This window comes from Lipophrys pholis (genome assembly GCF_963383615.2).
Source record: "Lipophrys pholis genome assembly, chromosome: 14".
Lineage (NCBI taxonomy): Eukaryota > Metazoa > Chordata > Actinopteri > Blenniiformes > Blenniidae > Lipophrys > Lipophrys pholis.
Window position 1 is genome coordinate 11,764,523 of NC_137633.1, and position 12,856 is coordinate 11,777,378.

Consider the following 12,856-nt stretch of genomic DNA (forward strand, 5'->3'; position numbering starts at 1 on the left):
TATGGTAAATTATAATAGTTATGGTAAATCATAACTATCGACAGAGGACCTGTCAGGGAAGAAAAGTTCACCCTGCTCTTTTTCCATAATGTCATTGAGAAATTGTGTATGTGTGTAAAAGCCTTTTGGCTATACACATTAGAAACCATTAAAGGAGGCTCAACTTTTGATCATCACAGAAGTCATGTATAATTTATTCATTTTTGATTAATGAAAAAAATAAGTAAATTGCACTAAGGGATCATTTTGTGTGTGGTTGTCTGTGTCTCTGGTGGACTGGCTACCAACCCAGATCTCTCCATATTTGGCAACCATTATTGCTTCAATGATGAGGGGGTACGTGGACGTCACGCATGCTCAGACGTAATGCTCTCTCTCTCGCACGCTCTCTCTCTAACTGAGGAAGAGCATCTGGATCACTTCAGAGAGTGATGTACGGGCAGTAGGTTGCCATCAAACACACATTTCCCCTCTCTCTCTCTCTCTCTCTCTCTCAAGAGAGAGCGAGGTGACCGCAGGTGTCCGTCTGAGGCGCGCACGGTGCCCTTGAAAATAATCCCGACTGCAGCACCAGACAGAGGAGAGGAGAGAGAGGAGGTACAAATGGCAAAGGAGAGGCGATGGAGGGCTGGAGATGCTCGGTGCATGACTGAGGTTGACTGCCAGTGAAGTTCAATCCGGTGTCCAGCAGGTGAGTAGAGGCGGAGGAAGCGATTTCTTTTCTTCTTCTTTTTTTAATTTCGTTTATTTTCTCCAGGCAGCTGAAAGGTTGTGAACACCCTAAACTGAAGGTTTACTGATTTGACCATTTTATCCACTGACATGAAATTACAGTGGGCCACTAATTGGGAAATCGTATGAGGGGTCTGGGTTTATTGATCCACCTGCCGCGTGCCAATCCCCGAGCTGAGTGTTGGGAGCGCGCGCGCTCCTCTCCCCATTCATTCATGAATTTGTCACGGGTCACGGGTCGTGCTGTTAGCCAAGGCATATTACGCGCGCACGTGCGCATACGGATGGTGGTCGTCGTTTGGCGCATGCAGAACAAAACCTCCCTGTGTGGTTCAGGAGTGGGATTCGAACCCGGGTTTCTCTGAAGTGGCGCGGCGCAGCGTCGAAACAAAGACGGGAGATGATGTCCCTCGCTGTGAAACGGCTGTTTTTAATTGAACGGAGATGCGGCAGCAACGCGGAGCAATTTGTGTTAGTGTGTGTGTGTGTGCGCGCCCGCGTTCAGTCCTTTGGCGTCACCAGAGCGCACCATGGAACCGAGATAACCTTGACAAGAACAAGAACATCTCACATCCAGACACGTTTATTTGCTAAATATACATGCATTAACTCTCAAGCTGAGATCGCATTTATTCCCACCTCAGCCAGCCAAGATAAATTATGTAACTATCAGCTCTAATCAATCCTATTTGAACTATAGGCTTAAACTTTGACAAGCATCCTCTTAATATGTTCAAATATTAACAAAGTAGAGGAACCATCCAGACTGTTTGGCTTATTTATGGCACATATCAATTATGTTATTGCTTTTAAAAGCCCTATATTCTCTTAAAAGGTTCTTGTCAAAGAAGAAATAAATGGGGATAGTTACATAAATAGACTATAAGAGGACAGCGTAAGTCCTCTCTGAATATACAAGGTTCATCTGTTATTGCTCTCCCGTGAGGCGGGTCTGCTTGTGGTGGCTCACTGTTGGGGTTGTGTAAGGTGTAAAACAAGCTTTCGAGAGTAGCAGCAGCAGCATTGCAGATGCAGGCTGCATTACACCGAGCGATATAGATCTTACTGATCGAGGAGAGTCAGACAGGAACATCCTGATCTCTTTTGGGTCTTTGTGTGTTCACAGAGCAGCTGATCAGATTTCAGCGAGAGTAAAATACATAATCCTCTCAAATGTCACAAGAGAAACCTCAGGCCTGTGATTTTTTTCATGCAATCATTCAGCGCCAAACTCATATTACAGCAATTGAAGAAAATGCAGATTAAAGATCATCTGAAAAGAAAACCTTTGCTACCCATTTTGCAATACATTATTTGTATGAGCACTTTTTCATTCTGCCCAACGGAGCTAAAAACAACATAAGCTCCACGAGTCTACAAAGTGTTTTCAATACAGTTCATGTCAATGTGGAAATACATTTCTTGAAAAGAGCAAAGGCCACATAATCGTCTGTAAATTGATGAATGGACTGCACCACGGATGATGCTGCCAAAAGCCATAACTCAGTCTGCTAGTTTCATAGTTCACTTAGAAAATAACCAGGAAAATACAACGAAACAAACTCTTAACAATCTAATAAGGAGGACATTTCTGGAAGATGCGTCGTAGTTGTTAAGTCATTTATTTTATTAAGACATATTGTAGCATGTTGTATCTTAACATTTAGCATTATTTGGTGGTGAAACATTTTTTTTTTCATGTGCTTATTGCTTTGGAGAAGATTATTTTGCCAAATGTGTGTATGCACATTACAATTTTCAATTTGATGATATGTCAAAATTAAGACGTTTGCAACCTCCTGAGAGGCTGTGATGTAGTGGTTAGTGGAATATACCTGGTTCAAGTCCGGGTTTCGCATACATGATGTTTCTTTGTGTATGCCAGCTTTCTCCCATTGTCCAAAATCTGTGTTTGTTGTAACCAATGGTTCCAAATTACCCTGAGGTGTTAGTGTGAGTGTGTATTTGCCCTGTGGTGGACTGGAGACATGTCAGGGATGTAACTTGCCTTTGAACATAGCTGTGATAATCTACTGTACGCTGCGATACTGAGTTTAAACATGGTAGTAGTATATGTGCTGTCTTGTGAAAGCTGGTCGATGAATTGAGTAAAGACCTTTAAATGTTAAATTATTGTCTTTACAATCATCGTCAATAAATGCCATTCTTATTAGCACATGATAATGACACAAAATTCAAGAAAAATATGCAGTAAGGTGAAAGTGTCTCTCATTGTCAGAGTAACCAATGAACTGCACACCATTTTACAACCTGAAATGCAGCAGTGGTACTTCAAAACACCTGCAGAGCCAGGTTGTTCTGCCGCAGAGGGCCATATATCAGTTATAAGTTAGCCATCCGTTGAGCATGTGGGACCTTGAAAAGAAAAGTTGAGGAGTAAGTACCAGGAGGGGAGATAGTTGCAGAGGTAGTTACGTAGCTCAGAGACTGGATTTTAAAGCCTTTTTTTTAATAGAAAGTGAATAAAAGCAACATTCTCTTTCAGATGGACTGATTAAAGTGCCAGCGAGGAATGCAGAGTGACAGTCATTAAAATAAGAAAGATGGGAGGCGAATGAGGCAGGAAGCACTTGCTTGTGTAACTGTCATTGCCAACAATCTCTAAGCTCTCGTGAAGGTTGTGCAATCTGAAGAAGCTGAAAGGCGCGATAAAGGCCATTACGTTTATTTTGAAACTCAACCAATATGTACTTTATGTGAAGCCTTGTCATGGGGAAGGAAAAGAAACAATTAAAGTGGAGATGGGTCAAATGGGTAAAGCTTGCGTGCATTCACTGGCAAATACCCAAGGCACAAGGGAAGATGTGAGTCACTTCTATTATTATCCTGGATATTAAAGATATATGAGATATCAAGCAGGATCCCAGAGAGTGGCGGCATGAGGGAGTGAGAGCAGCGAAGGCTGGCAGGAGTCAAGATATATATTGCATTTGGCACTAAAAGCCTGTCTTTTTTTGTTTGTATTTTTTTTTCATGCAGGTGTTCATCCTCTCTCCAGTTTCAAAATGGAGTCCACTCACCTCCTCAGTGGCTCAAAGAAGAGAGTCAAGATCCACCCTCACACTGTCACAGCAAAATACGCCACACACACCCCATATGCCCCCCAACCCGGAGTTCACACGCACTTTCCCCAGCCTGGAGACGAAGGCTACGATGACGCTCCGTCTTTTGAGGACTTTGGTTCTTTCTTGGAGGAGACGTCAGACAAAAAACAGCTGACAGAGAGCAAGAGATGGCCCCTGACTCTGTTTGGGTCCAGAGACAAAGACACAGCACACAAACCTCAGGCTGCTGGTGGAGCAGAGGGAGGAGAGGGAGGAGCCAAAGCAGCAAAAGGGCCTGGGAAAGGGGTGGGAGAACAGCTAGCCAGTTTTGGTGAGGCATCTGTATCTGCATCTCGCCTCACCTGGGTAGGGCTGCTCGGGGCGGCCCTGGCACACGGCTGCTTGATTGTTCTGACCCGCCTGGCCTCTGAACACTTTAGTCTCGGTCCCTTGTTTCTGGTCCTGGTTCGGTCCATCGTACAGCTACTGTCCGTGGCCGTACCACTTCACAGAGGAGAGAACCCCTTCGGACCAGAGGGCTACCGACTTCGTCTTCTTTGTTATGGCATCGCATATTCCCTCTCCCTGTGTTGCGCCTACTCATCACTTACATTTGTCTCCCCTGGAAACGCGACAACAACGTGGCGCCTGGCAACCACAGCACTATCAGCGACTCTCGCCTTCCTGCTCCTGGAGGAGAGGCTGGGATTGGCTGATGGGATCACCATCGCCGCAGGACTGTGTGGTTTAGGGCTCGTTTTACTCCCCACAGCAGATGAAACTAATGTGGATTCGCCGACTGACCCAGTTGTGTTCTGGAAGGGTGCGTTCGGATGGTCCCTCTCAGCACTGGCAGGGCTGTGGATGGCCTTGGCCTTGGTTGGGTATCGGTCCCTGAAGGACAGGGTGGGAGTCGGCACGGCTTTGTTCACAGTCAGCTGGACAGGTTGCCTGCTGGCCCCGGCCTCTCTGGTGCTGCTCCAGGAGGGCTGGTCGTGGCCGGTCAGTGCCCCAGCCTGGGGTCTGGTCCTGGGCCTGGTCGCGTGCTCAGTCGCTGCCTTCCTGGGAATGACGCATGCCCTCACCAGGCTCCACCCCGCTCTGGTCTCCGCCTCTCAGAGCCTGGAGGTATCTGTTGCCATGCTCCTGCATTTGGCCGTGCTGCCGGTGGCCCCCACTGCTCCTGAGGTCGTGGGGAACGTCATGGTTGTGCTGAGCGTCGGCTGGCTGGTTGCAATGAAGCTGCTGCCGTCTCGAGGTGGTGGGCGCCGCCAGAGGGAGGAGTACGAGGAGATTCTGGACTCGCCTATAAAATAGAAATCGCTCTTCTTGTAGCGCTGCACACTTGTCCTTATCTCACTTCCTTCTTTGTGAGATTTATTCTGGTGTACATAAAAGACTGCTAAATGTTTATTGAAGCTTTGAATATTTTGTATTGTCTTCTTGCTTTCAAGAAAGTGCCAATATTGTGTTGTCTGTTATGGTGACAAAGTGATGTAATATTAAATTATCTCTGTTGAACACAGTGCAAATATGTTGCAACACTTCTGATCAGTTACCACCAAAATGACACGCGTGTGTGTGTGTGTGTGTGTGTGTGTGTGTGTGTGTGTGTGTGTGTGTGTGTGTGTGTGTGTGTGTGTGTGTGTGTGTGTGTGTGTGTGTGTGTGTGTGTTGACAACATTTCATGAAGCTATAACATCGAGACTGAGCAGCCTGCAGTGGTTTGGCCAAGAACTGATGCTGGTCTATTTGGCTGCTTGTAAGTCAAAGAATGAAAAAAAACAGAAGATGGGTGGTAAAAGAAGGGAGTGAGACCCACAATCACAGTAAGACAAATGGGGGAAGAGCGAGAGAAGACGATGGGATCGGCATACAGATAAGGACCGGATGACGAAATAGGGATGAAAGGGACAAAGCATAATTAGAAAGGAAGTCAGGGCAGAAGAGCGAGGAGGAGGATGGCGGGTTATTGTGCTGTGTCTGGCCAGCTGGCTGATAAGGGCGTGAGCGGTGAACGGTCATTCTGTCAAATAACTAACTTGCCATACACACAAACACTGTCACACAATTCTTTGTTTTAAACCGGGATCTACAATTTCCCTCTTCATTAACACCCTGCTTGACTCTTCGCGTCTTCCCCTCTCACACACACCACAGATGGAGAACTTTAATGAAAACTGCTTATGATTTGAACAGACTGGTGTAACCCTGTCTAAATACTAGGAAACCGTGGGAAATAGCTGTAACATGATCTTGCACCTTATTAGTAGTATTTTATGAATAAACTGTCAGGCCCTTACTGCAGTTCTTCACACAGCTGCTCATATATAAAATCAAGGGACATGCACACGAGCAGAAATAACCACAAGTATACATTTATTCTATGGTGGCAAGACATTTTACTAGTCAAAATGTTCCTGTGACGTTAGTGTGTTGGACTAATTAAAACCACATGTGGCTAAAATGTTTTTTGTTGCGGCATTTCACTCATAGTCTAATCCAGCCCTTCCCAATCTTTTTATCCCTGAAGCTTCTCCTGATTGTTTAAAAGAGAACGTCGCGAAGAGACAAAAGCAGGAGCCTTGATATTAAAAGCATTAACCAGTTTCCCTTGTCTGCTCTGGAGTTTAATTGTGTTTTTGTGGTTGCTTTTCCACATCTTCAAATCAGATTAGAGGCAGACCTTTGATCTGATGGAGCATCAGGCCACCCTGTGATCTCTAATGCTCACTGAACCACTGGTGGAATAAAACTAACCTCTGCACTAAATGAAATTCTAAAGCATTAGCGCGTCTTAATTTTCCAAAGACATCAGATGAAATGATCAACGTTTACAACTTACAGTCTATTGTTTCAAAGACATTTACTGGAGTAAATGTAAAAAGTACAGACTCAGAAATGTACTGAAATGTAAAAAAGTAACCCAGTGAACAACATTTCTATAAGCCATCTCTGTTCCTTGGGGATGTAATACTGTCATGAATTTGCTATGTTGTCAATTGGTCACTTCCTGGCATGTGGCCACTTCCATTAACAGACGTTTCGATCAATAAGTGCTTCAAATCATGTATGTCTAGTTTTTCCTGACATCATGAGTGTGAAATGTGCTGCTGAATGCGATCAATAGTTCAGTAAGTCAACGCGTCATCCGTTTAGACCTTATACAGTGCTGATGACTGGAAGGCATGGAATGATGTCTTTGTAAATATCAAGATCAAGAAAAAAAAAGGGAAGCAAACAGTGAGAAAATGTAAACTCACGGAAAAGCCCCTGAGCCATACTTAAATTTGGAACAGAGATCTTCATCGCTATGTTAACTCCCACACCACGGGTCATTGGTTTAAAATAAAAGGACTAATAGTGAAAAACCAGCAACCACACCAGTCACTCATCTTTTTTTTAATAATGAGTACGCGTGCATGTGTATGTGTCGGGCATAAAAAAATGGGATGGGCGCAGTGTAATAAAGTTCTGACTGGTTTAAATGCACCATAAACACTGAGAATCAGAAGTCGTGGCCTCTTTAGGTTCAGACACCCTTAAAAGCAGCTAATGAGTGGGAGAGACCAGAGTTACACACAATCAAATACTTTGACACACCTTCTTGTGGCTATGGGGATTTTGCAGACACCACCAGAGGCAAACTCTGGCACATGTGAGCACAGATAATGCTCACGTACTAGACAACTGCAATCCCAATGAGAATATAAATACACAGCTGAAATGGAGTTGAGTGGGAGAAGGGAGGAAACCTTTCCATGAGGCTGATTGAGTCGTTCCATAAAATTTTATTCATTATAACAAGCACACAACGTTTATGGTACATTTAGGTTCATTGCCACCAGACAAACACTAACATGCACATATAAATGAACTCTTTTAACAAGTAACCACCGAAACAAATATGTGCAAACTCATTATCATCAATGGGCCCAGTTAATGTTTTAAAATGATTCCTTTCCTCGGGCCAATTCATGTGTCTCCTCTGTCCCTCCTCAGTGCTCCTGCCTGCTCAACAACTTTATTAAGCTGCAGGTGAAGCCTCTGCAGCTCCGTTGCTATGGAAACCAGAGCCCTTTCCATTGTCCCTATATGTGGTGGTGAAGTCACCTCTTGCTCCGTTAGGACAGATGTGATCGGCTTCGTCCCGGAGCCAAATGTCCCGAAAACCCCGGGTCCTGGTGTTGTCTGGGGTCCTGTCCTGCTGTCGGCCGGTCGTGACGGTATGGCATGTTCCAACCGCTTCAGCCGGGCGTTTTCTTCATGGCTGCTGCGCAGGAGCATCTGCAGAGTCACACTCAGTCTCCTCTCCCTCTGCGTTTCCTCCTCTCTGAGCTCCACCAGGCTCCGTTGGAGTTTGAGGGTTGCTTCCTCTGCCTGTGCCCGGCACACGGTCTCCAGACTGGGTGCACACTGCTGACATGTTCCCCTGGCCACTTTATCCGCCAGGTTCTTCAGAGAGACCTTTCCTGCACAGCACTGCTCCACAGACTGCAGAAGCATGTTCTGCCTCATGTGGGAGTCCTCCAGAGCGACGAAAAGCTTGTCCCAGCGGGAGAGATCTGCATGGCACGGTGAAGTTTGAGAGTCCCCTGCAGACAACAACCCCATGGTGGTATCAGTTACACATTATTGACACCAGTCAGTCGGAAATGAAAGATTGTACTAACATCATAGCAACGATGTTATTGATTTGATTAAGTAAGATGACGATGAAATACAAATCAAGCTCTGAAAAAGGTTTGTATTGGTACTTTGATATATAACTGAAGGAATTTTAATGATGATGGAAAAGTGAGTAATGTGTGCATTGAATATAAATACGTACGTTTAAAGAGTTACGTGTTGAAGATAAAATGCAATGACTGTGTTTGACAGTTATAAAATGCCAAAAAACTATTAGGTTGATGCATAACAGGGACTTTGGAAAATATTCAAAAAGTATGATGGACAGCTCGTTAAAGAGCATATAAACTATACGTATGTTTATTGTTGAAATGGGTGTCAGAAGGGCTCATTAATGCAGTAGTACAGTCGCACAGTTTTGTATTTGGAAAATATGAGCGAAAAGTTCCTTCAATTTCCCACAGCGTACAGAATTTACTATAGATTAAAGTTGTTAAACAATCAAAACAAACACATTTGAATGAACATATAAAAAATAATATGGCTAAAATGTCAATAGTGGATAATGTGAAATTCTTTTGCCTGTTGTCATTGTTAGGATTGTTTCAATGTCTTTGTTCTGTGGCAAAAACAAATGTCGCAATCTGACGTTGGTTTTATGTCGGTCCCAGTAAAGTTTTTACACACTTGCTGGCAATTACTTTAAATGGGTCAACTCATTACTCCCCTCCTCTCCCAAGTCTTTCTTTCTTCCGCTTTACCATCTAGTGAGTAACATACAGATCACTGGAACAACAAAGTTGCAGTGGAAATTCATGTCGGACTCATAGTTTTTAATCTCCATTTCATTGAGACAAAGGTGCTGTGTGATGCAGCTTAGCACGTTTCACTTTAACATCTCAGATACCTTCTCCGGTCTGAAATCAACATTTTTTTTTCTTTTTTAACGTTTTGCATCACATCTTCATTCTGTTGTTTGAGTTTTTGTTTGATGTGGCTGACAATGGTCTGTGAAAGAACTAAAGATGGAAATTAGCTGTGGTTATAATCTTAAATATATTTACATGTTTACGTGCAGCTATATACACTGCCTTTTTATAAATAAATAAATCTTATTCTAGTGAAGCTGATTTAAGATTTTTTTTTAATGTCAGATTCAACAAATGTGACAGCACTCACTCTATTACAGTGACTGTGAATGAACTTGATCAGAGAGCGATGGTCAGGGAGTTTTTCCAGAAGCTTTTTAATAAACACTATGCAGTGCATATAATATCTGAAGATGGTATTTCCCACTTCATAAGGCCATCACAATATGAACATGATAGTAACTCTTAACTGGCTCAAATCAACAAACATTTTGTGGAAAAGCATCTTGTGACATCTTCACTTTAATAATCTACCAAACCAGTCTTGATTCCTTTTCATTCATTAAAATGTAAACATATATTTACTCGGCTTGGCTGACGGAGGCCTGGCACACTGAGAGCAAAATTCTTCACAATGATCCATCTGTTCAAACAAGCAGGGAACCGAAGAGACCAAGACACAAAACAAATGAAACTCACCCTCCTGCTGGTCCTCGGAGATCTCATTGTCATAGTTTTCCACGTAGTTTCCCTCGTACTCAACCTCGTTCACACACAAACATGAACCCAAAGCACCAAGCAGGCAAATCAGCCTCCACATCCTGAGCACACACATGACGGATTCCCTTTAGATTAGTTGGAAATAAGGTGCGTGCGTCTGGAAGTGTTCAGAGTTGCCACCCAGTGCTGCACTCCCTTCACTCATTCACCCCCTTCACTTTATGTAAAGCTCCTCTCACTGAGCCAGCTGTTGGGGGTGATGTCTTATAAAGCCAGCCAGCGGGAGGAAGGAGGGATGGAACAGAGGAGGGTGGGCCGGAGCTGAGGTGCTGTGAGATTGAGTGAGTAATGCTTTGATAGGGGTAAAATGTCATCAGTCAGACTGAGTGGGACATGCGAGGGAGAGTTACGGGGGCACAGGGAAAGTTGGGGTGAACAGAAAGAGGCACAGCGAGAAAATGAAGCAGGAAAAAAAGTTAAGCAAAAGACAACTTATGATCTGTCGGGATCATATTATAATCTATGTTCAAGTTGCTTTCAAGGACTCACATGAGAGGAATGACATGTGATAATGGAAAGTGCCAGTTATTGTACAGCTTGACCTCATCTATTTTCAAATCTGCAAAATCTTATTTTACCAGTTTGTTGTCAATGTATATTCAATAGTTAATTCTTTATTGTTGGTATATGCATGTCTTCCAGAAAAAGAACATGTTTATTGGCTTCCTAAGTATTTCTATCTTTGTAGCATGAAATGCCAACCATCCCTCTTCTATACCCACTTCATCCAAAACCATAAAATACTTTACGTATATAAAATGTGGATTACTTCACGGTACTCATGATTGCTTTATGGAATCCAGTTCATGATGATAAACACACGCCGCATTTTACACTAATGTTCTCTGAGCTCATATTAGCTTTTCAACTATCAGCAGCGTCTGGAACAACATGTTGTAAAGTTACATGCTATTGTGACATCAATACCTTTGGCAGTAATACATTTGTAATGCATTACAATTATAGAGTTTATGGTGCTTTTCCAATTACTGAAATTTCTGTGTCGGTAGTCATTGCTTGTCGAGCTGCTGTCTCTTTGTCCTGATCAAGCCAATGTTGCTCTCTAGTGAGAATAATCCTCAGTCTCACGAGGGGCCACTTTGCCGCTCTCCATCTTGTGTTCATTCCAACTGTTACCAGTCCTCTTTGTAATGATCCTCACAGGCTTACCAACCACGCTTTGGATTGCTTTACTGACAGCTACCTCCTGTGTTTAATTCAATATCCTGCTCTCTTGGGTCAGTTCTGTCGTCTGAACAGTTTCGTCCACTTTGGGATAAGTCACATAGTCTCACACCTCAGGCTATCATTTCACCTCACATGTATTTATTTGGACTTTGGGAGGAAAACCGTAGTATCCATAGACGACCCATACATGCACGGATAGAAATGCAAAATCAACACATAAAGACCCAGTCCAGGATTGAACCAACAAACTCTTTGGGTGTGCAAAAATTAGATATCTTTATTTAGAATCTTTATTGTCATTGCACAGTACTACAGCATATTGAAATGTTTTTTGACTACTTCGGAAGCTTGTAGATTAAAATTGTAGAATATAAAATGTGAAATACAAACAGGAGCATATACAAATAGTGCATTGTTGTTTGAATATAACTATATAAAATGGCTATCAAATATCAAAATAGGTTTAGGTTGAGGTGCAAGACCAGTTCAGGCTTGAAGCAGAGCTTTTACCGCACTGGGACAGAAGCTGTTTCCCAGACGCAGAAGAGCTAATCACTGCGCCACTGTACTGCCCAGGTTAGTAGTTTATTTAGTTAGATGTTGTTCTGCTTGTTCTCCATTTCTTGAAGAGCCTCTTCTCGCCAGATTGTAGAGCAACTTCCCCCAACTTAATGATGTACCTTCAGTTTGATTTGATGAGTGAGTCAGTCATTACACGACCCACACGGTGCTGAAAGTTCAGCAACGCTGCAATAAAACGACTATAGGCACATTACAAGGACATGCTGATCTGAAGGACGCAATACAAAATACTACATGTACATGGAAGTTATTCTCTGAGATATACTGCATGTTTAAAGCTTTTATTTCACAGCCAGAAACATAAATCAAACACATGTCGGTTCTTTATAGATATGTTGACATTGTTACCATGAGACATCAGAATGCACACACACACACTCTTTTAGGATTGTCTGATGAGTCAGAGTCCCTCCCTGAGCTGTGCATCAAATCCTTAAACAAGAAATTACAACACAGCAGAGTTTGGATTACACCGCAAGCTCGTAATAATTCTGTTTTCACCGCTTGAAATCACTTTTTTGTTGCCACGCTACGAAATGTAATGCACTTACTGCCTTAGATTGTATTTTATTGCTGCCTCCTTACTGAGGTCGGCTGACCTTATTCTTACTGACAGCACGCTGTGGGCAACAGGTGCTGAGGTGAAGCAGCAGAAGTAGGACATGTCAAGGTAAAAGGAAAAGCCCTGACCTTTCTCCCTGCAGACCTCCAGACTGAGCGTGTAACTGCTGATGCCAGCATGTCTGATTGTGTCTGTCGGGTCGGCTATAACTGTGGCAAAGGGAGCAACTAGGCCGAAGCTGGCAGATTTATCTAAGGAAAAGAGAGAAGCTGCAGGAAAAGACGGATGAAAAGAATCAAGAGTGGTGAGACAGAGAGGTGGACTGTTGGAGGGAAAAAGGCGCAAAAGGTCAGGGACAAATGTACATCATTTTTCCTTTCCTCACTGTGGAGGTGAATGTGTCTATTTTCCTGGTGCGGTTCCATAAACTACAACTAATTAGGATCAAT

General features: G+C 43.3%; 2 protein-coding genes across 2 annotated transcripts; one reads left to right on the plus strand and one right to left on the minus strand.

Moving 5' to 3' along the window:
- Positions 1 to 380: 380 nt before the first annotated feature.
- On the plus strand, positions 381 to 6,407 carry slc35g2a (solute carrier family 35 member G2a). Its single transcript, XM_080480811.1, has 2 exons — positions 381 to 691; positions 3,733 to 6,407. The coding sequence occupies exon 2, from the start codon at positions 3,759 to 3,761 to the stop codon at positions 5,112 to 5,114; it is 1,356 nt and encodes a 451-aa protein (XP_080336937.1). The 5' UTR covers positions 381 to 691; positions 3,733 to 3,758; the 3' UTR covers positions 5,115 to 6,407.
- On the minus strand, positions 6,162 to 10,255 carry LOC308120297 (pentraxin-related protein PTX3-like). Its single transcript, XM_080480812.1, has 2 exons — positions 9,995 to 10,255; positions 6,162 to 8,392 (listed from the first exon to the last, which is right to left on the minus strand). The coding sequence occupies exons 1-2, from the start codon at positions 10,128 to 10,130 to the stop codon at positions 7,773 to 7,775; spliced, it is 756 nt and encodes a 251-aa protein (XP_080336938.1). The 5' UTR covers positions 10,131 to 10,255; the 3' UTR covers positions 6,162 to 7,772.
- Between the last annotated feature and the right edge of the window lie 2,601 nt (positions 10,256 to 12,856).

Bases quoted from the DNA above. Each gene is read 5' to 3' on its own strand.
- slc35g2a (XM_080480811.1), top strand. From the start codon at position 3,759: ATGGAGTCCACTCACCTCCTCAGTGGCTCAAAGAAGAGAGTCAAGATC.
- LOC308120297 (XM_080480812.1), bottom strand. From the start codon at position 10,130: ATGTGTGTGCTCAGGATGTGGAGGCTGATTTGCCTGCTTGGTGCTTTG. The intron at 8,393-9,994 runs GTGAGTTTCATT...TGTTGTCTGCAG, and splicing joins CTCCGAGGACCAGCAGGAGG to GGGACTCTCAAACTTCACCG.